General features: G+C 42.9%; 1 protein-coding gene across 1 annotated transcript in view; it reads right to left on the bottom strand.

Annotated features, from left to right (window-relative positions):
• PTPRT (protein tyrosine phosphatase receptor type T) overlaps positions 1-24,049 on the bottom strand; it is a gene marked incomplete at both ends in the record, with an annotated part of 470,881 nt that overhangs the window by 137,670 nt on the left and 309,162 nt on the right. The window contains 2 exons of the mRNA XM_082491049.1: positions 14,618-14,727; positions 16,092-16,388. Of these exons, the coding sequence (XP_082347175.1) occupies positions 14,618-14,727; positions 16,092-16,388 (407 nt within the window). The remainder of the gene's footprint in view (positions 1-14,617; positions 14,728-16,091; positions 16,389-24,049) is intronic.

The following is a 24,049-nucleotide window of genomic DNA, read 5'->3' as shown; positions in this document are numbered from 1 at the left end:
AATCAGTAGTTTATAGGCAGAAATATTTATAAACAGTAAATTTAGAGATTGACACGTTGCGAAGAGCTGCACTAACCGCGTCGCAGAGTACACTGCCCAACTCCTGCACCCCCTTAGGTGAGGAGAGGACGCAGAGGAAAGCATTCTTCCCACAAATTAATACTCGTCCATTTTTAGTATGAAGTTCCAGAAACATTATCAGCAGGAGCTCCCAAATTTTCTGAAGGTAACTAAATGAAAAATAAAATGCATCTCTGTCTTCTGAAGTGTCACCTTTCTCTTCCAGCAGTTAATGTGGAGCATGAAAATTAATTCAAACTTGTTAATGGCTTTTGCAATTATTGTATTTCACTCTGCTTATTTGGGGAGAGAGGCAAGAGGCACGCGTCGCACACGATGCAAACACTTGAGCGCTGAGGGACCACCTGTCTGCGTTTTGCTGTAAAGACACGCAGCAAGCAGGTCGAACGCCGAGACCGATGCAGTACAACACTAACGCTTCACTGGCTCAGAGTTTCTGTCGGTTTTGCCATCTACACCGACACAGCACGTAAGGTCAGACAGGACCCGTAACAGACCTGTGAAAACTCGGAGAATCTCCCGTCCGGGTGGCAACTCAGCCAATCTTATCCAGGACTCAACCTGCGAACAGCCCAGTAACACCGACAGGTCAGCAAACACTGAACACGTTCTCTGAACCACCTGCACACAGACCGTGCGGTACCAGTGCAAAAGCATTGCTGCCCTGGTCTGCACCATCAACATTACTACCGATACAAGAAGGAGGCTTTCTCCAAAAAACCAGATGCTGTCATTCTTAGAGGACCTGCTGTGCACAGCAACGATTGGCGGAGGATTTTATTTCTATGCTTATCTAATTTGAGACAACCCTGGAAGTCCTATGTGGAACTGCAAACAAGGACAGACGCATGTTCAGCCTCAGCAGGTTTCGAATCGTCTACCAAAACAGAAGAACCACTGCTGGGTTTATCTTATTCTTAATTGATTAATCACAGGCAAGGTTTCCACGAGCAGTGGGTGCCCCCAGCATATCATTAAAGATTACGTTCACAGATACCCTGTTTAGACAGCACTGTGTTAAATCCCAGCAAATAACGTGGTCACCAAGATGTGTGTGGAGTCCTTTAGGAGCAAAGCTGCTAAAACAATTATGTAATGACGTGAAAAAGCAGTAGGTAAACCGCACTTCTTGATTCTTCCCAGGCATGCAAGCTTCACTAGGGCTTCCTCTTATCTCCGATTTGTTTGGAAAAACAAGAGCCGTTGCTACCGTGCGTCCCCTATTAGAAACGTCAAACACTTTGACATAATTTTTCTTCTGAGGAGCACAGAGTAACAAAGGCAAACACCTAGATCTCCACGCAGAGGACAGAACCGCAGCTCATCGATACCATTTCTTCACATGACAACTATGAGCCAACCACTGTAGCGGCAGGGAATTGCTCACCGTCCAGAAAGGCTGTTCCGAAGGCCCACCAAGTCCATCTTTATTTAAATCTGTCGGTAAAGCAGCTAGAAATAGATGCCCCGCTACTGCTGCCGCTGCTGAGATTACACAAGTTAAACTAGTAGCAGGTAACAAGGGACCTCCTCAAAACTCTTTCATAAGCAGCTTTCTTGGTACTTGATTACCATGACAGAGGGAACCGAGAGTCTGAGAAACTCAGCTGACAGCACAGCAGACCTTTGCCTCAGGCAAAGCAGAATGAATTCCCGTGGCTCCCAAGTCAATGTAATTTATAGCCCAGGGCTGTGTCTCATTACTCCTGCCCAAGCCAAGGTTGTTCCAACTTCAGTGTCAGCTGAGCACCAGACGTGTCTCTTGCTGGCGCTCCTCCGAGAGCGGGAGCTGCGGTTTTATTTAGCTGGAAATCTGGTCTGCTGTATAGAGAAGTTTGGGAAGAAGAGAGAATGCTTCCGGAAAGTGGAACATTACAAGACAGATTTTATAAAATATAATGAGAGAGAAAGATTACAGTACGCAGGAAAAGGATTGAGATACATCTAGCAAGCAGCGCTGCTCGCTCAGCAGCAGCGTGGATGAGCTCACGAAGTTCATCCTTAATAGGGATGACAGCTAGGTGGGGATGTAACTTTTGTCTGGATAACCTGAATAATTTCTAATTTGTCTATGTCCTAAATAAGAAAATGGCAAGTTAATGATGCTGTATATGCATTATTTTGTTTTCCTCTAAATTTAATATAAGTTTTACACTGTCACAGAGACAGACAAAGTTAAATAGCTGAGAAAAAGCTTGTGGCTCAGTGGAAAAAGGAGCCTCACCACGCAGTAAAAGGCAAAACACCCTAGACAGTAATACGCAGGAGTTCTGCGTACACGACTTCTGTTCGTATTTCTCTTCTCCAATAAACAAACTAGCAATCATTCCGCAGCCACGAGCCCCTTGCGGTCTGTGTAAAAAAACCCCACCAAAATGAACAAAAAACCCCCCACTGCATCACATTGCTGTGCAGCCACCGTTCCAGCCGCAGGACGAGCTGGGGGCCGCAGGCTGCGGTACCCAACGTTCACGGGCAGGGGCTCATGGAGGAGAAAAGGCCTGAACTTGGCCTGAAGTTCGGGGACCACATTTCTGCCTCTGGGAAAGTCACGAAAATAAGCCTTAGAGAAAGAGCATTCATGGTAAAAGGCAACATAAATCTGCACAGAAGCACCTTTTGCTGTTTCAGCAGGATTTTTTGTTATATATTTTCTAGTTTGTGTCCTCCCTCAGAGTTTCTATCCAAGATAAGGGCCTTGTAGGTGCATTTTAAGGATGACAGCAACAGCCTTGTGTTTCTTGATTCCTTCTTGTGAACTTCAGAGTTAGCCCAGGAAAGCTCAAGGACTAATGAACCGCTTCCAGCAGAAGCAGCATTTCAGACTGCCGAGGGACCCTGAATTGGGAACATTTCAACATGAAAACCAAAAATGTTGGAGATGTTAAAACTTCCAGGGATGAGACTCGGGTTAAGAAGGAACTCCTAGAATTTTCTCTGGTGTGTTGATTTTGGATTTATTATTTTAGACTTTCTTTGCAGGTATCTGAAGAGGAATAATCTTCATTGCCTTGAGACTGTATCTTCACAGCATCCCCTTTTTCCCAGCTCCAGGAGAGAAGCCGACTCCAATATCGAAGCGGACACCACATTAACAAGACACTCGCTCAGCTCTCTTTCCGTCAGACTTTTACGATTCCTATAGCTCTTTGATTACCTGGTCATCACCACCGCTGGTTTTGTCATTCATCCAAACTCCCTTGTACGCAGCCAACCGCCTGGGCATCTTTCTCCTGAATCACCATGCTTTTCACCGGATGATTAGGAAAACAAAACAGGGCTGGCTGATGCTGCTATGCTCTCAAATTCCAATTTCAAGATGATTTGTGCTCCCTTCCTCCTCGGTTTGTGAGAACGGGAGGGGACGCAGAAAGCTCTCTTCTTTTGTGTGCGTGGAACCAAATAAGGAATTAACTTGCCTAGCAGAGTATTTGCGCCGGAGCGTACGGTAGGTCAGGGGGACAATCAATTTCATGGTTCTATAGAGTTGATTGAAACATGATTACACAGCAAGCCATGGGCTCCTTTTTTCTAAGACTCGCCAACCGCCTGTGCTTCTTAGGAACAATTACCACTGTAGGTGACTTCGGATTGCAGCTGGGATGGACATTAGTTTCAATCTTATCAGGACGTTTCAGACATTTGGGGTACAAGACCAAAGTTAATTGCACCAAGCGTTACACAAAAGGAATAACTTGAAGAAAGTTATCTTCTAACGAACAGGAAAGAGTTAGTGAACAGGTTAGTGGTTAGAGAACAATCCTTCTCTAGTGTTGGACTTCAGAACTAAAGAATATATTTTACGACCAGATCATTGGGCGCATTTTCCATCTTAAAACTCAGTTTAAGCCAGGCAATTATTGCTACTTACATCCCTCCCCAGCTCGCTAAATTTCGCCCAGGAAATGGGAAGAAGCAAAGGCCTTTAATTTTTCCATACTACTACTACTTCTTTTGGGAGAGGGTTAAGGGAGAGTTAAACAGCATTTTTGCAAGTTATATTTAAGGCTGGCAACACATGAAAGACTAAAAGCCCTGAAGAATAGAGTCCTTTAATTTAGTCGCAGCGCAAGCACAGCATGGTTAGTAACAGTATAAAAAGGCACAGCGCAGCTTTAGGAATGAGGATGGAAGTTAACCTAGGGAGACCCTGGGAATAAAAGAGGCCCATTTGCTCCCTAACCCGTATACTGAGAGTCACACAAACATAGAGTCAATGAAACCTGAAAACAAAGACAGCACACATACAAGGCAGGATATAAGGTGGTCCCATACCCAGCCTTGCTCTTGACCAGCAACAGGGACAGTAGGGCTGAGAAGTCTCATCTACTCTTCTTCTTGCTCAGACTCCTTCCTTCCTGGTTCATATTTCCTTGGGACTTTATTGTTTTGTGTTTTCTATAAATAAAACCAAGTTTAATGTCTACGAGAAAGGGAGGAAGAATGGAGTTGGTAACAAAGCAATTGGGAGCGCCTCTGTAATGTATTCAGGCCATTAAGGATTTCATTAGGTTTACTAAAAGGTCATTAATGATAAAATATCTTCTTTTATTTTACCTACTTTCTAAACATTACAGTCTATTCTGCCATTCAAGCTTGCACCCCACTGACATTAATTAGCATGCTATATATTAAGGAGAGTTTTTAATGAGCTGTTATTTCATATGATTTTATTGGAGAGCCTCATTGTTCAGTTTAATAGCAGAAAATGACAACTATAGAAATTGCTTTGATAGGACTGCAGCATTGAGGCGGTTATTCAATCTCCATACTTGTTCCTCAGTTAGTTCTTGATGCTGAAAGCACCGCTTAATACGTCTTGTAGCTGGTTTGCCACGCTACACTGGGCGCAGCGAAAGCTGTGGGCAACAAACAAAAACCCAAACCAACACAACGGAGTACTAACAACATCACTTACAGCCGCTCTGGTTGCTACACACCATAAAGCAACAGCAGCAAGACCCACGCACGTATAAAATGTTTTTGCCACATTTATAGATCAAATATCAGTCCTAGTCCTATCAGCCCACTATCCATTTGTGCTTATTTTCCAAGTCAAGCGTCTGCCTCACCCTAAGTCACTTTTCACCGTTTCAGACAAAAGCGGTTGAATTAGAAACAAAGGGAAGAGTCAGGAACCCAGTTGTTCTCCCCGTGCTAAAGCCTAGCAGCTGCCAGCATCCTTCCGAAAGCTGTCCCCCCCTTGCTGTCAGCGTTGCCACCTGGACCGCAGAGAGAACAGAAATCGGGGAAAAAAACCAGTAACAAACAGGGAGGGCAAAAGGAGAAGGCAAAAAGGGAGGTGAGGGACTCAAAGTGACAGAGATTGGTGATGAGAGTAGGGCACAGGAAACAACCCACACCCATCCTGTCCACTGGATGGAAGGATCACAGTTAAAGACTGGGTCTAATACACATACACAAAGAACAGCAATAAGATTAATCTCCCCAAAGTAACCGTAATACTGGCTTCTCCTCCTTTTGAAGGTGATGAGATCACCTTGACTGGCTTTTCCTCTTTTACATAGTTCCTCAGTTTTATCAATAAACAGGATAAAGCCACCTCTTCTGAATTTTTCCATCCTACCTATTTGCTAAACTAAGCAATACTTAAGATGAAAGGGAAATAACCATTTAGGAAGGAAGGACAAACGCGTATCTGTGGTTTGCGGTCACCTTAGTTAACTACTACGTTTTGGTAAGCAAGATATTGAATATGGAACTGTTAAAGAGCTTTATCTCTGTATTACCATGACTGCACAGGTATACTGGCACTCGAAAAGATTAGACAGAAGAAATAGGATTAAGAATCAACTGTTTTCCTAGATGAGCAATAAAGAGCATGTCTGAAAGAAGAAAAGACCAAAATCGTATTTTTTCTAGAAAAGTAAACAAAGCATTGGAAGGCAGAAAGACAAGATGTTCACATATCTACAAAAGGATTTTTTTTTTTAATTTGAACTTTGTTGTAAGAAATAATAGGCTTTGGGTTTGGTTTTTTTTTTTTTTTTTGTTCTTATCACTTAGTTTGGCTTAGAAAGAGCCCAACATACACACTAGAATAATTCAGTTCCTTCCTTTACAAAAAAATAATAATGTTTTGTTGTAGCCAAATATCTTTTCGCATTTGCATTGGATTTATATTGCTGCAACTCTATTGGCTTCAAAAGAACAATAAAAAGGTAATCAAAGAAATTGTTGTGCTCAAGGGACCGTATTATGCTTTTATTTCTGGAAAGCTTGATAAGCAATTTTTTTAAACAGTTGATTCGTACTATTTATAACACCAGTATGCTATTTACCTGAAGGTTGTCACACATTTAAAAAAAACCCTGACACCTGAGTTTCTCAAAAAACCCTCTCATTTTCTTATCAAGACATTACTGGAAACCATAAGACTTAAATGAGCATCATTAACAAATGCTTCCAAGTTAAGTATATCTTGCAACTAACAGTGAGTGAGTAGCGCACAATTAAGAATCCTGTGTTATTTGAAGAAGTTTGTTCAAAAGCTCTTTATGGTGTTTATTCAGAAAAGTATCTTTAATTAGGACATCATCTAAATATTTCCAAAATTTAAGGCTGTGTTAAACTAACCAGGACAGGATGGAGACAAACAGCAGAGACCCCACCTGGAGTACTGTGTCCAGCTCTGGAGCCCCAACATAGGAAAGACACGGACCTGTTGGAGCGGGGCCAGAGGAGGCAATGAAGATGCTGTGAGGGCTGGAGCCCCTCTGCTGGGAGGAGAGGCTGAGAGAGTTGGGGGGGTTCAGCCTGGAGAAGAGAAGGCTCCAGGGAAACCTTATTGCGGCCTTCCAGTGCCTAAAGGGGCTCCAGGAGAGCTGGGGAGGGACTTTTTACAAGGGCATGGAGCGATAGGATGAGGGGGAATGGCTTCAAACTGGAAGAGGGGAGATTTAGATGAGATATTAGGAAGAAACGTTTCACTGTGGGGGTGGTGAGCCCCTGGCGCAGGTTGCCCAGAGAAGCTGTAGCTGCTCCATCCCTGGAGGTGTTCAAGGCCAGGTTGGACGGGGCTCGGAGCGACCTGGGCTGGGGGGAGGTGTCCCTGCCCAGGGCAGGGGGTTGGAATTGGATGGTCTTCAAGGTCCCTTCCAACCTCAACCATTCTACGATTCTACGATGATTCTATAACAGCAACAATGACAGAGCAGGCTCTTCTCAACAGGGTTTAGCATCAGCAGAAGCAGCCCGAGAGCTACATCTGGTGCGTCCTCCCTGCTGCGGCCCTCCTGGGATGGCAGGAGCACAGACCACCAGCAGAGTCACTGTCCCAGGACACACCAGACACAGCAGAGCCCAATTCCTGTTATCCCCCACATCAGCTTTAAATCAACACGGCTCCAACTTGCTCCATTCCGCCACGGCATGTTACGTTTCCAAACAAGACAGGGGAAGAAAAGCCACCCTGTTTCACCAGGACAGCAGCTGCATGTTTTGGCTTCTATATTATTGTGCACAGGTAAATTGGGTTTTCCATGCAGCGCCAGAGAAGCCACCTGAAATGCCCTCTGCATGGCAGAGGAGTCACTCAAGCACATACTACAATTCTAGGGCTGATAGGGAGCTTATGAGCCATATTACTTTATTAAACAGCATGGAAGGGGGGAAAAGGGCTCTCTGTGGGATTCTGCTGACTGAAAGAAAAAGATATTTCTCGTCACCTTGTGCTCCTCAAATTTCGCTGGAAAGCTGTCTCACTAAGCCCTGCCTTGTCCCAGAAACAGAACAACGGGGCCTGTGCCTGGCACGGCATCCCCACCTGCTGAGAAATCGAGCAACGCTCAGATTTACAGCCCTTCTCAATTGCCAAAAAAAGATACTAAATCAGTGCAACCAGTACCATTCTTTTTTCCAAATTCTGGCCTGAATCCTGCCTTAGTGGGGCCCAGAACATTGGCAGCGTCTCACCAACCTGTCCACCAAGTGCTCAGTAAAAACTATATTCAGCAACCATATAACAAACAATTCTCTTCCGCCAGCCCAGCCCTCTTCCAGCGCAATTCTGCCCAAAAAGCCGTTAACTACAGAACTAATTTAGCTGGGTATATATGCACAGCTTTCCTTACACGTAATTGAGAGGATGAAGCAGCCTACTACAGAGCTGACAGAGATTGAAACTGAAACAGATTATACGTGGCCTCACAGTTCCGTCACTAGTTTAGATTATTAGAGAATTCTAATTCAACATAGTAGAGATGCAGTAAAACACTTATTCTTCGTGTAATTGACTTTCATGGACTCTGGACAAACAATATACTGCAGTACAAGACACCGTATAAATCCAGTGTCAAAGGAAAACATCATTAGTGCTGCAGATGAACAGAGAATAATATCCAGTTGCGTGAAGACTGCATTGTCAAATGCTCTTACAGAAGAGTGATAAAGCTAGGACCGAATATACGATCCTTAATTGATCATTTCCTGGGTTTTCAGCACTTAACAATGTCTCCTTAATGCTCTCTTAATGTTCAGCTAAATGCAGCAGCCAGCTGTGTATCGCATGGACTTCCTTCAGTGCACATTTCGTGAGCTTAAGTGAGAAAGCTCTGTCCCAGGAGTATCGTGCAGCCACAGAGCGCAATTGAGGAGCTGTAACATGATTGATTTTCATGGGAACATTCAAAGCCACTTCTCACTGAAGGCAATTTCCGAGAATTGTCATCTTTCTACTATTTCGACTGTAGAGCTTTATATAAATTGGCTGCAAGATTTCGTGGTTGTTGCTTTCCTTCTTGTGGGAGCCATTTTTCACTTCTCTTAACCAAAAAAAGCCTTTAAATAAACAAACAAGCGACTAAGCCAAGTTGAGTTCCCAACCCTTTCAGCTTTTCCAGGAAACCTTTTTTATCAGGGAAGATTTTATCCAAAAAATGTCAGGTTTCACGAATAGCTTTAAAAAGCGCTATGAATAGAAATGCATGCATAGCCACGCGGCGGATAGCTATCACACCACATAATCATGCTTTGTGTTATAATAAGTATGCACTTTCAGGGGTCAAAGGGGGAAAAAAAATTGTTTCCACCCTATTGTAAATGCAGGCAGTGCATCCCACATTGTTGACTTTATGCATGACCCCTCTAAGAAGCAGCTTTCACGTAACGACCTCTCCTGCAGAGAAAAAGTGAGTGAAGTGATGGAGAAGAAATGGCATATTGGCAACTGGAGAGATGATGAAGGGCAGACTGCAATTTTACATGGCAACTAAGAGGATCTGAAACCTCCGAAGTGCAATTTAAACTCAAATCCGCTGGGATTAGAGGAACTAGGCTCCAAGCACCCCATTAAAGAGCTGAAATTGTGTATGAATGTCCCTTATATTATTATTCCTGGCATCTAAATAGAGATTTGCAGCGTTTCAGAAACAGTGACAGAAAACCAGCTAGTTAGAAGCTGCAAATGCATTGTTACTCTTCCCAAGACCCTTCTGCAACCCACATAGGACTTAATAATCGTAAAGAGGAGAACATAAGTGATTACAAGACTACACCTTACAACGTCTAAAAAGACAGCTTGCTGTTTAAACATTGCCTTTAGGCATGGCTCATGGAAAGGACTTCAACAGTCCTGAGAGCCAATTTTCCAGCCAAGGAGCTGAATATACCATAGCCACCCTTTAAGTGCCTCTAGGATTGTAATACCTTATAACAATGCCTGCCCCCAGTAACAAATACTTTAGAAAGGAATGCTAGGTGTTTTGTTTTTTTGTTTTTTTTTTTCTTTAAAGGTGAAATATTCTAAAACCCGATAAGTCTGAGAAATAGATTACACAAGAAAAATGTATTTACAAAGGCAAAAGCCAACGTCACTTACTGAATGCACCCGTAAGCTTCCATCTGCCCAAACAAACTGTGAAATGCAGAGAGAACTTAAGTTTTGTTTATTTAAATTGTCAAGATTAAATGCAAGTTTGCACAAAATATCTGGGTCCGCACATCTATCTGAAGCTCTCAAGTTGGATTATGGAACAAATGTTTGAGACCTCGTCACACCATGTAACAGCAGGAGAATTTAAGTGCCAAAGTTGGTCCATGACCTTAAATTAGATGGCTTGTTCCTACGGTCCAATAACAGCATAGGTCTTTCTGCTGATTGATGGTGGTTTGACTTTACACTTACTTAGGATAAAAAAAAAATAAAAGAAAAAACAACCTTTGTGCATGTCTTTGTACACAAAGGCTTTGAAGCTGAACTCCCACATGGTATAAGCGCCATACGCAGCATTTGATTATTAGGGATTTTAAAGCATAGCAGCTTTTCAGGACTGGTGAAAAAAAAATAAAATTCAACAAGTTGTGGCGCTTTCAGTCTGCTAGGAGACTGGAGGGGGGACAGGACTTACTACAATATTATTAGATTCTGCCACTCACAGCTCGCTACGAGAGACAGCTGTAATAACGCCTCTTTCATGAATGTCACATGCAAAAACATCTCTGCAGAGCATTCTACCCAAACCAACGTACCAGCAAAATCCATTATCGCTGCTTAGCTGTGTTTCTGAACACAGACTGATCTACTTGTCTCACGAAAGTACCCTGGCGCTACCTGGGGACCTGACTACAGCCGGAGCTCTCAAGCTTCAGCTCCGCCACAGGGCTTACTTGCAAGAGCAGAGGGGACATCTCCCCAGCGGCTTCTCTGACTGGACAGATCAACCGGCACCTACTCACTCGCTCGGCACGTGCTCCTGTTAACAACTGCTTTGCCGTGCTCCCCTAACGCCCCAGAACGATCTGTACCACCGCTCGCATCCTCATCTTTTCAGCGTGCTGATCAACTGACTTGCAATTCCCGCTGCTTTCCAAGTTCCTTGAACAAGAGGTTTCTGCTCCCTCGAAACAGACGGCAATTACATGCTGATTTGGGGATCTAGAGGGTTCCTTTGTTTAAAAATCCAGCTGTGGCTGTATCCAGCGGAACAATTACTTCTCCAACTGAACACGGGGGGTTTTACACCAGTTTTAAATGCCAGGCTATTGCCACCTTCATTAGAAGACTACAATAGCGGTTTGAAGGATAAATATCAATCCGAAGAGACCCGCGTAAGTCAAAAAGGTTCATTAAGGTCCTTCCGTGTCGTTTAGGCTCTTTAGAAATATTCAGTCATTAGGAAAGGAGGGATTCTGGCTGCCAAATGACTTGCTGAAGGTTGCGCTGCTGGATTTCAGCCCAGTTGGCACGTACGCAGTGCGCGTGCAAACTGCAACAGCAGTTTGTGCGATATGGAAGTCTGCCTGGCCGAGAACCGAAAGAATGATCAGGGATCCGAGAAGAAAATCTGTCCCAAGGAAAAGCAAGTGAGATGTAAGTAGAACAGACAGCGTATCTGGAAGCATTTTAGAAGCTTACAACAAAATTTAACTCAACTAGAGAGAAACTACAGCGTCCAGATACAATGAATCGAAGCTTGATGGCAACGGTAAGGAGGGAACTATAACTTAGAAGGAGGAGGGTTTTTTTTTCGTTTTTATTAGGAGGGTTTGTGCCCCAGGGAGTTTGAGAGACAGTCACTTGCACGATGCCTACATGTGAACCTAGCCGGTTACTTCCAACACGTAACGCAGAACTTGACACCACTAGCTCAAACTCATAAAGTAATATTTCTTGATCTGTACTTTGCAGGGCATTTTTCTTTAATAAATGTTGATAGTTTCGTGGGTTTGTTTCTCCCTAATGACAGCAACACCACTGCAGTGGTTCTAGATAGCTGCAAGTTTGGCAGCGCGTGGCTGAGCTGCCGGCTCCCCCTGCCGCCGCTGGCCTTCGGGGACGGGGCTCCCGGCAGAGACCCCATTAGAGCACCGCTCCACAAATCCATAGTTTCACCTTTTTTCTCCTGTTATCATTAAAGCCTTTGCTGCTACCCGGATCGGTACTGTAGGCCACGGGAAAGAGCTGGAAACCTATCAGAGACTAACCGCTAGTTTGTTTTTTTCCTCTTTAACCAAGAGGTCAGCTGAACTCTGTTAAAGCAGCGTAAGGCCACGATGACACTGAAAAATAGCTGAACCCTGTCTAAAATAACACTTTGGAGGTCATTACTGCCAAGGAATTACTTTGGTGCTAGACACATGGTATGAAAGCTTGAAATAATACCAGTAGAGACAAAGGTGCAGGTTTAAGTATCTATAGTAGGACAGGCATGAAGCAAGCAATTATGTGGACAATACTGGATTTTTCTCAGTGTTTTTAGGAAGATTAAACGTCAGCAGCATGTAGCAGGATGAGATGTTTCCGTGCACATGCCTGTGACTTTATTTACTGAGTGATTTCAAAGCCAGGACCTCCTGTTACTTGCACTCATATTTGCCCGTGATACAGATTTCAAGAGCCTGACAACTACCCTGAGAATGCTCTGGCCATCTCTCCAGGCTATGTCTAAAGGCTCATCTGTATTTTTGTCTCCCGCTGATGAACTTGTCTCAGGGTGCCAGGGAGAACAGAAACGTTCTGTATGCATTTTCAACCTTCAGGCACTGTGGGTCTCCTGGAGTTTGTAACACTTGGATTTTCATCCTTTTGGAGACGAGGGGGAGGAGGAAAAGGAGGAAGAGTTTGAATTCACCTTGACTTCTCTTTGGCTTCAGCTGCCAAACACACTTAGAGTCATTATCAGAAAAGAAAAATTTGTTTGTGCCTCCACTGAGACTCGAGCAATGATATGACTTGAGGGGCAAAGGCACTGTCACGACGCATCGCTACCCTGGAGGCATTAAAGTATCTCTATGCAGCCGCTCAGCCAGAAAAGCTGCTCAGATTGCTGCAGTCCTTTCAATGAGCTGAGCCCAAGGCTACATTTTAGTAGGGAACTGCCTCTTTAAAAATTAAAAGGACTTATTTTTGCATCATTTGACTTGGGTTATTTTAAATGTGTTCCATTGTAGGTCACCTGTACTGCCAATAAAATAATGAATTTGCAACTGATTCTATTCAGATTAATTTCTTAAAAATACAGACAGCTTTATTGCATAGTTCCTTACGCAGACACACCATGGCCTGTAGTACAGCTTCAAAAAACATGAAAGTGCGAGGGTTAGTACTATTCTAGTACAGACAGGTGGTATGAACCTGCACAGTTTCCCACGAGCATCTCAACAGTGACGGACAAAAAAATGACTCCTTACTTTAGTCAAGGATTATCGCCTGGTTGATATGACACACAATTAGCAAGAGAAACTGCTGTTCATGTATTTAGTCTTGCCGTATCAAATTCAATCTACCCTTTGTGAGCCAGCTGGAGAGGTGACCTAAAAGCGCAGCTACATTTAATTCCAGGAGAAAGTTGCCATCTCTTGCTCATGCTGTAGTGTAAGAGCTCATTGATGTTAAACCTGCTTGATCTTTTCCATTTGACCACCCCTGTGTCAGAGGCAGCCAGTGTTAGCGAGGAGATCTAGGAGTGACATGTTAAAAGACATGCTGTTCCAAACTGAGAAGCTGGATGGGAAAAGGCAAGGAGCAGAACCTCATTGGCAATGGCAGAGTTGCTTCTCGCACCCCTGCTGCCCCGGTGCCGAAACCACCACACATGCCTCTTCCAAAATAAGTTTGTACAGCATAAAAGAGAAAGCAGAAAAACGCTTCTTGCCCCTCTGTACCAGAAAATGCTGCACAAGCCTACAGTGAGGATTTTTACATCATCATAAAGGCAAAATTTTTTTTCCACTTTTTCTAATCCTACTGTGGTAAGTGCTGAACTTACGAACTGTGACATGCTCAGTCAGCACTGGCGCACTGCTTTCTGCTATTTTATAAAAGTGCTTTACCTTCTCCTGTAGGACTGTGTCTCATTTCACACGGTCCTCTAAAGCAGTCCTCCTTTTACATTCCTTTTCTGCACATTTGGGTGTACCCAACATTACAGATGCAGTCTCAGAAGCACATGACAACAGGAACCCTTCCTTACGTTAACAAGAAACATCTCCTCTGGTACAGTAGAATCACATTTAATTATTTTTTTTTTTCATCCAGCATAGGATGGTCAGCGATCGTCCTGTAACCTGCTGAATGTTTTGTCTGGTGGCAGGGAAAGTGGTTGGGCTACATCGAGGCATCACTGAAAGATTCAGTAAGAACGCTCTAAGGTAAGACTTAATGGCTATATTCTGCCGAGATTGCCAGGAAGCCTTACGACCATTGGAAAGGCAGACAGGAATTAGTTGCAGTATTTAGGTGTAAAAATCTCACAGAAGTTTACCTCAAGAAAAACAAAGGAAAGAAAACAGACCTTGGAGACACTGCAGAAACAAAAGAGCAGGAATTGAACAGCCAAGACGTGGGGGGGAATATATGGCTCTCATTTTACCACAAATATTGGTAGAGAAATCTTTTCTCTTTTTTGAACCGGAAAACTTTTTCAGTGACAGCAGCAGAGTATCTTGAAGATTCTTATCTATTTTAATCAGGCTGTTTTAGCACCTGCTGACATCTCTGAGAGCTCAGGATTGGCTTAAACACATATGAAAAGGGCCCTATGGCACGTATTCCTTGACAACAATCTGTTCTCCTCACCTCATAGAGTGTAATGATGCCATTTGTCTCATTTGGAGGCTTCCACTGAACATAGATCTTCTCTTCAAAAGGTCCTCCCTGGATGGATTCCAAGGGAACGGGTCCAGGAACTACAGGGGGAAAAAAAAGTTTTAAAAAAAAGAAAAACCACAAAAAAATTGTGTTAGAAGTTCCTACCAGCTTCAGCTGCACACACATCAGAAGACACCAAAAGGCCACCAGACAGGAAGTTCAGAGTTGAAAATAAAACCCATAAAAATAACATAATTTAAAAAACCCTCAAGGCATTACCATTACCAAGGTACTATCTATATGAAAGGTGTATACTCAACCTTTGGTTCAAATAAGAATACTCTGATCTAACCGCTAAGTGATACATAAAACCAGAATCCATGAAAACATGAAGCTAATTTCAGTACGTCCTTATTCCAGTTCAGCACAGCAGCAGTAGGGAATCTAATTTCTCCTCCTCCACCCACAGAACAGCAAAGCTCTATCCACCTAAACAGCCAGACTGCACCTTGGCATAAAGATGCTACTGGGCTGCACACCTTTATCAATATCCAAGATTGATTTCCTCAGTAAAGTAACAATGTAAGATTTATATTTCATTATGGCTACAAGGCCAGCTAAAAAAAATCCACCTACTCAAGCAAAATTTTAATGCTGTGGAAGATAACTAACTAAATGCGCTCCCAAGCCTGCCTGATAAAAACCCTGCTCATTTTTCTGAAAGATCTGCCATCCTCTGATGTCCCCCCCTATGATATACTGGACTGCTAGAGCCGCTTTCAGCCGAGAGAAACTTAAGACAGCAACTCCTTCCAGCTCTGGCAGGGGAAGAACGCTTCTTTTTTAACACATTAGGCAGAAGGGAGGTTTGTAGCCTATGAGAGTCCTTGGCCTGAAATAGCTCAGATGGGATAATAACACTTTAAAGCTTTCCATCAGTGCTTCCGGAAAACAATTCTTTCGTCTCAAGACCAGAAGAGTTAGCACCAAATGAATTTAGCTTCTGAGATGTATACAAAATGCTACGTCCAGAAGACCGGCATTAAGGAAAGCTACACTCGGGAAAGGAAGACGTTATACTTCTTTTTGGGACAGTGGCGTGAAGGCACAAGACAAATCCACAAATGCCAGGATTACATCCGCCCCCACGATAGAGGAAGCTGCTCTGTGGGTCCTGGGTAGTTCAGAACCCCTGCAGACTTAAACCTACCGCTGCTCGGTGACTGCTTAGACTGGTGTTTGTCATTTCCGAGCACCTCAAGGAGCTCTGCCCTTTCAAGAACATGGCTGTGAAATGGAAATTATTTACACCTACAAATTTTACCTGCATAACACGCACGCAGATGGCAGAGAAGCCATTTATAAGTCTGATGGGACAGAGAGTTACGTTGTTATTTACAACTTGAAAATATTAGTCTTCCCCCAGAAAACAAGCAAGCAAAACCAACCCAACGGAGCTTACCATCTTCCTCAGTCTGCACAACCAACTCCTCACTCTCCATTTTGCCCTCGGGGTTAGAGAGGGCTAACCTCAGCCTGATGGTCATGAAGGGCCGGAGACCTCGCAAGGTGTAGTGGGACGAAGTTTGGATGAGTTCCTCTGCCTCAAATTTTTGCTGGTTGAACACATACTGGTACTGGACCGTGAGGTTGTAGCTGTGGCAGCGGGTCACCGCATAACCAAAAGGCTCCCACTGCAACGTCAGCTGCCGGGAGCGAATATCAACAACTTCTACGTTCTGCGGCCCATGGACAGGATCTGTGAAGCAAGCAAAGAAAAAAAAATAAAAAAAATGACATTAAAAGAAGTCAGTTATCCATTACTATGCCTTCTTCCATATAGCCAGAGTATCTAAAAGCATGTTCTTGTCTTTACAAATCAACGTCAGCTCCACCAACGTATTCCGGCTCCCGAGTTTTCCCTGAAAATGCCCTGTCACGGGGCCCTGAACAGTGGTCATGCTCCCGATTCCTGTGAAACCTCAGTGAGTCCAAAAAGCGCAGCACGATTCCCACCAGTTTAGTAGTGTGAAAGTTGCACTTTCTTCTTACCAAAAGAAAAAAAAAAAAAGGTAGTTGATGGTCTGCTTGAAGTCCCTCGGCGAGTCCAGCCCTGAGTGATGCAAAGACATAGGAGAGGGCTGCCAGGGAAGGAATGATCTCAGCTCTCAATTTAGCTACGCAGCCCCTACACCCTCCTGCCGACCCTAAAGCCATTCTTGCCCTCAGACTAAAGCACGAGAGCGTAAGAATCCAGATGAAGAGCCTGACTGTCAGACTCCCAACAATCCCAGCACTACTGCCCCCTCCACTCTTTAAACTCTTGAATGCTTTGGCAATGGGGCACACGAGCAGATCATGCCACTCCTTCAGTAAGTTTTCGGAGTCATCTCAACCTCACTCCAACAAAACTTTTATTTCAGATCGTATCAACCTTGGCCCCACCAAAGTTTCTTCGCTCTTTATTATTCTACAGTATCTGACTGAGGTACGGTTTGAATATTCATGTGTAGGAATCATTTTCACCTGCTGTTCCTTAATTTATTTTTAACAGCATAACTCAAATGCTCTGACTACAGACTCTGCCCTTTATATAAAATATAAATGCATGCACCGCTAGACATGCAGATATAAAGAATGAAGGATGGATGAGTAAAATCAGTGTTTGAGATCTGTCAGATGGTAATAATACGACACATGTCATAGTTTGTTTATCTGACATTTCTTCAACTTGTGTAGCTCGTTTGCTTTTTTGCTCAATATATAGCTAAGCAAGGTAATTAGAAAATACATAATTTCACATAAAGTTTCTTGATTTATAGCACAATTTAGTGCTTCGCCCACTTCTTATGTTCTCTCACGATTTTAACCTACGAAAGGAACGGAACATTTTCATGGAAACAAAAAAAAAGTCACAAGGACTCCCGAATGCTAGTTACACTTCTTTGAAAGATAATTAAAGTGGAGAAAAAGCCTTCTAGTAATTCTTGAAAGGAAAGCACGCACCAGCCCTCCTGACTGCAGTCTACTAATGCATAAGCAGACAATACACTATACCAACCAGCCTGTTCGGTGCTACTTCCAAAACAACCCTAGTGACTGGCAATGGGAAAATAGCTGCTTCTCAAAGGAACAGTATTCTGAATCTTTATATAGGTACACACATGCAAACGCTTTCAAAATATGATGGATATTAAAGGACAAGGGGTCTAAAGCTAGCAATTAGTTTAGGATTCTGGATAAATCATGTCATTCCCTTAGCATCCAGAAAACACCTCTTAAATGACATTCTTTAGTACTGTGCATGTAAAAAAAATAAAATTAGAAAGTTTCTACGCATAAATATACACATATATACTTAGCATTAGGTGATCATCATTCCTTTACTATAAACCCACGAAAAGAAGATTTCTGTAGGCGAATTGTATAGATAAGTAAGGTGAACAAAAGAAAGGTTCTGTGAAATCCTCCCGCCTCTGAAACTGTAAAGGTAAGCACAAGCCTCCTTCCAAGATGCATCGAAAGGAAAGCAAACCAAAAGCAGGCGCTTGTCCTTCCGAACTCTCTACTACACCAAGTAATCAACTCCAGACCCCAAGCTGGAATGTGGCTGAGACACGGCAAAAACATTTCACGGCAAGGCAACGATGCGGCTGAAGATGGCAATTAACCTCCACGTTAACGTTATAGTGGTTCTTTTTTCAATTACAGTTATTTTCTTGAAGTCAGTCATGTTATGGAATGAATGGGTAATTAGAGGGTGTTTGGTTTATTGATGTCAGATGTGCTGACTTTATCAGTGGTAAGGAACAACTCCGATTCAGCATCATCTCACCAAGTCCTATGTCCAAAAGTTAGACGATGGAAGATTACCTGCAGTTTTCAGCTTGCTTTCTCATTTTGGTCACATTTACCTTTTCCTTTCTTACCCAAAATTGTAAGTCTTAGGAGACTTGTATCAACCAGTTTCTAATTCTAGCCAAAGTTTTACTGTAAATGCTCTACAACACATCCCAAGGCCTTTCTTTAGTTTTTCAACACAATCTTTTCCATAGAGTAACCGGCCTACTGACAGATTACTTTGAGTTACAAAGTGAGAAACGAAAAGTACAGATTCCCAACATAGTCCTGATCCCACTGCACAATCACAGAACATCCCCCATTCTCCTGAGGACTATCTGTTCTCAGGCTGATAATCCTAAAATGTGAGGGTTTTCCGTGAAAAAAAAATGAGATCACGATGCAGCAGACGCCAGTGAACGCAGGACGGGGGTGCAGGTTTCAGAAACCCCCAGCGCCTGAGGAGTCTCTGGCAGCACGTGCTGAGCAAAGGGGGAACAAATAAGTAAGGAAAAACTGTTGAAACTTTAGGTTCACAGAGAAAGAAACCAAACTGGAATTAAATCAACAAATAGAAGCTGGACCTGGAAACCTTCTCTCAGTCTCTACCTCCTTTTTCCGAAATGTCATTTTGTCATGTCTATGTCATTTTGAACATGTTTTCCTGTTGCCAGGCTGTTTCCTCTGCAGCACGAGCCACTGAAACTCATTTTCAAAGATGAGATTTTGTACTGTTGTTTTTAAAGGGCAGTGGTCCTACTACCGTCTGCATTTAATTCCTTCCACATTTTAGCTTTGTAAGAACATAATTCTCAAAAGGTTTGTAGTACCTGTCCCTGGGACTCTACTGCCCAACATCACCTGTTTTTCATTATGATATAATGACTTCTTTTCCCTCCCAAAACCCAAGAAAAGTAAAAAAGTTTATAATTGATCTACAATCTTCTAGTAGTGGTGAATATTTGAAACAGGACAAATTGCTCCATTTTTGTATTCCTGGAATTATAGCTTTGGAATAATGCAAGAAAAACCCTGAAAATTATTACCCTTGCACTTATCTAGTGTAGGAGAAGCTGCTAATATGTATCTCAACTTCAGCTGTACAAAAACACCTACCAAAGCAAGACAGAACAGATGGGCCCAATTTGAATGCTTAGAGATCATCTACAAGAAGACATTGGTGTAACCTCCATAAACTGAAGTAAAATTTTCCAAGTGCCCTGAGCCCTTGGAAAAACCAAAGGAAACTCCTAAGAGGTAGGAGCAACCAATTAGCTGCCACCGACCTATCAACGCCGGTCTTGAACCCACGCAAAGGAGATTGCAGCCTCTGGGATTGCACTGTGCAAATGCTGTATATTTTTATTTCAGCCTCGTTGAACTATTAATTACATTTTGAAAGTTCCCATCAAAATCAAGGACTGAACAGTATTTTTCAATACCGCACCTCCCGCCGATGCTTCGATACCTATCATTACTCCGGTCGGCTGCCGCAAACACTCGGCAGGCCGGGGACGTTTCTGAAGTGCTCCTGATAGACCAGCGGCCCGAATGGAACCAAACTCTCCCCGGGGATCCTTCGGCTGTGCTGCCACTCATTTTTGACCCAACAGTGACCTGCAACGTTCACAGATTGCATTTTCTGCTGTCACAATTTTAAAGAAAAGTTGACTTTTATGGCTGGTTTTGCTCTTTCCTTATTGAAAGTTACAGACCTTGTTTTGTTCACCGTAGGCTTCTTGCTCAAGGTGAAGTGTAGATAGGCAAGGTTGATTTAGATTATTAATAACAATTGTCTCTGCTTTATACTCCTCCATCAAGAGAAGACCGGAGACAAAAGGAAGCGATGGTCAAACACTGGGCTTTGAACATGAAGCTCAAGTTGAGCGGTGAAGTTAAACGGTGACAATCGGCTGCTGCCCCCAGGTTAACCACCTGCTGCAGGAGCCTAATTGCAAGAAATTGTTCCTGTCAGTAAAGACATGACATTGAGCAGAAGATGTCCGTACCTGTCTGAGGCCCCATGCCCGTGTCTCCCGACCCTATGGAGAGCAGGAGGCAGTTTATTAGCAGTGCAGGTGGCCACTGATTAAATTCTGTTTCCCAGCAGTAGGTTACAGAGACTGAGAATGCACAAAGGGAAGAAAAATGAGCGTGACAGGTACAGCAGCTTTCTGCAAGTCCTCAGCTGATGTTTTCAGATAAAGAAAGAAAGGGAAAGCTGATTCCTGCCTTCCCCTCAGCACACTCACACCTGAGCTCACCGGCCAGTCACACCAACTAACGTCTGGGCGCTCCAGTAAGGTCCCCATCCCTTCCTCCTAGGCAGACTGGGAGGAGACAAGGAGAAGACTGGGTGCATTGGTAGTTGATAAGACGACCAAAACTTGCGTTCGCCCAACCACCAGCATGGTACGACCTCTCTCTGTAGCCCAGAAAACATTTAAATTCATTTTAATTTACAAAATAGAAATTTGGTAGTATCACAGAATGGTTGAGAATTCATAGAATATTTCGCTCTCACAATAAATTGAGACAGCGGCCACTTTTCATGCAACAGCAACAAAGCTCCTAATGACGGTGAATCAGCAGTTAGGCTGTTTCCTTTGTGTTTTTCAAAGACATTGTTCTTGTTCTACAGACGGAAAACCAAACAGTAATTTGTCTGACAATGATTTTACTCTACGTATTAGACGAGAGCGAAGCCTTCTCTAAGTCACCTTTATTTCCCATTCCTCCTCTTCCTCCTTAAATTTCCACAGGATGAAAGAAGTCGAGGGAAACACACCCACTATCAAAAAACGTCACAAGATAAACAGAGCAAAGGCTTTCCCATGGTTTGCCTTAAATGCACAATTGGTGTGTGTGATGGTTCAGGATAAAATAACCAACTCCACAGAGGGTGCTGTTCATCTCTTCAAAGAGACTCTGACAGATGAGTTCTACGTGCACCTTCCGCATCAATGTCCTATACGTGGGCATTTCAGAATGACAGACAACTCTGTCCATCCCTGACGTGCAGCACGTCTTTCTGTGACAGAGATCCTTTGCCGAGCGTCACGACTCACCCAGCTGCTGCCCATCATATTTCAATGCCTTCCGAGCCTGAATGTGGTATAAATGCCTATTCAGACACGATAGATAAAAACACTGATTAGGCAGAGTTCGCTAGTCTTTCAGTACTGTAAAAGAGTTTTGGGTTTGCCCTTTTCTGCAGAAAGAACATCTCCCTAATATTTGGATCTACTTTTTTTTTTTTTTTAAAAAACAGTTTGGGTATCACCACTGGTCCAAAGGCAGCACAGAAAAAGCCGAAAGCAGGACATTATACAGAAAAGCATGTTCTGAGAGAAGACTTGCAACAGAGGAAAGAGTAAAAAGGAGTGAGACTGATGCAATAAAATCGCCACGGAACAGCCAACCTGTTTGTTGAGATACCTACGATCAATTAAACCCCAAGACATACACAAAGAAATAGGTGCCATTGTGGCTGCGGAACTGAAATAGGCTATTTTATGGCATTCTCTGAGCAATAAAGAAGGAGGAGCCCTGCCACACAGATGAATCCATTATAAAAGAAAGATGAAATGTTAGATAATGGAGTACGTGCTCAGATAAGCCCGGGACCGAGCTCTCTCAACAGTTAATATGCTCATTTTACTCCACTTCACAGCACATTTACTTCATTTTTTGATTGATCTGCTTTGGTTTTGATATATTACAAAACCCATTAAACATCCTCTGATCTCACGGTTCAACCTTGTTAACCAAACAAACGAAAAGAAAAACCAACCCAGATGCCTTTAAACTGAAACAGATCTATCTGATGTTGGAGAAACTTGGCAGAACTTCCAATTTTTTTTTACAAGACGTGCTTTCTCATGCTCAGGGACCATAAGGCCACGTGCCGGCAGGTGCCCAAGGTGGCAGGAGAAGCCAAAACCTGCCGGAGAGGGGGAGCACAACCCGCAGCGCAGACTGCGCCCAACGCCCGCCGCAGCGCTACCGACCCGGGCTGCCTCCAGCTGACACCCGCAGCCGAGCTGCCAAATCCTCACTTGTAAACAACTTCAAGGTAATTAAGCACTACTTTTTTTTTTTAAAAAAAAAAAAAAAAAGGTTTATTAGCATCTGTTTAAAAGGATTTTTTTTTTCATTATACTATGAAATGGTAAAATGAAAGCTTTCTTCCTCGTATACCTAAAGCTATTGTTCCCTAACAAACTTAAAAATAATAATTTAGAACAACAATAAAGGGTAATTACTGGTTTTATTAAAAACATCTATCATGGATACGCATAGCAGTGGTATTCCGTGTCTGGGAACAAAACGTACATTATTGAGCATTTTGATGATTAAATACAAAAGCATAATTAAATATGCTAATGAAAGTGAGATTACAAAGGAGGTAAACCACTGTTTTTTTGTCAAACAAAAGTAAAATGTGTGTTTTTCAGAAATTTGTTTTATTCTGTATAAATAAAATATTTATTTTAACTATTTATTTTACTATTGCGCATGTGCATTTATTTTTATTACCTCTTCCTCTGTGTACTCCTGTTATCTTCAAATGGAATAAGTGGAAGAGATGAGGCTAACATGTAAGCTAGCTCCTGACAAAACATAAATGATCTCCATAAAAATAAACAAGGTAGTCAGAACGGTAGGTAAAAGAGAGGCTCCCTCTACACAGTTATGGGTCTGTTGAATTATTCCGAGCAGCAGAGGAAAGCCCCGCTCTTGCAGGTGGGCTTTCCCTCAGTTGTAACCAGGGCTTCTTTTTATGTCTGTGCCATGGGAAAAATAAATTCTCTTAAAAAAAGACTTGAAATTTCCACTTAACTTCTAGATCTAGCAGAAGACACTATCACCTGATGAAGCACTGGCTTTGTGGGCACTATTGAAATAGCCTCATCGCCCTAAACCACTTGAGACTTATCCATTTTTCTCAAGATTCAGGAGTGGCACCGACTTCCTTTCTCACCAGCTATGGGCAGCCGTACATGAGGAATCTCCATACGAGGGGGACCAGCTGATTCCCTGCACCTGATGACATGCCATATTGGCAGAAGAAAAAAAAAACCAAACTCAACACAAAACAAACCAACAACATCTTCAATTGCTAAGAAGACTAAGATTGGATAACTACTTAGAGCAAAGCAGAATACGTCACAACCATAACAACACGGTTAGGCAAATGGGGAGTCCTCAGGAGCGGGTGGTTGGAAATTCAGCTAGTGGAAAACTGGAACTCTATGTCAACCAGTTTCTTTTCCCAGTTATTCCCTTAACTAAACCGAGAAACTTTCAAATTCCTGCAGCTGACTACTGGTTGCAACGTATTCCAGCAACATGTTTTTAGAAAGGGTCTAAATACAATTTGTGACCAACTGCTTAATTTTAATTACATGCTCATGTCTTCCTTCCACTGGGGTGTTGAAGTCAGCGATGCAATGCCATTAATGCCACGGATAGTTAGCTGTTCTGTGACTGCACATATTCAAACTAATGATCATTTCCAAATGCTATAGACTCTCTTTGGGATAGTGGAGGACAGACAAAGTTTGCACTGAATGAAAT

Source organism: Vanellus vanellus (genome assembly GCF_965231255.1).
Source record: "Vanellus vanellus genome assembly, chromosome: 15".
Taxonomy (NCBI): Eukaryota; Metazoa; Chordata; class Aves; order Charadriiformes; family Charadriidae; genus Vanellus; species Vanellus vanellus.
This window is presented reverse-complemented; position numbering and strand designations above follow the sequence as displayed.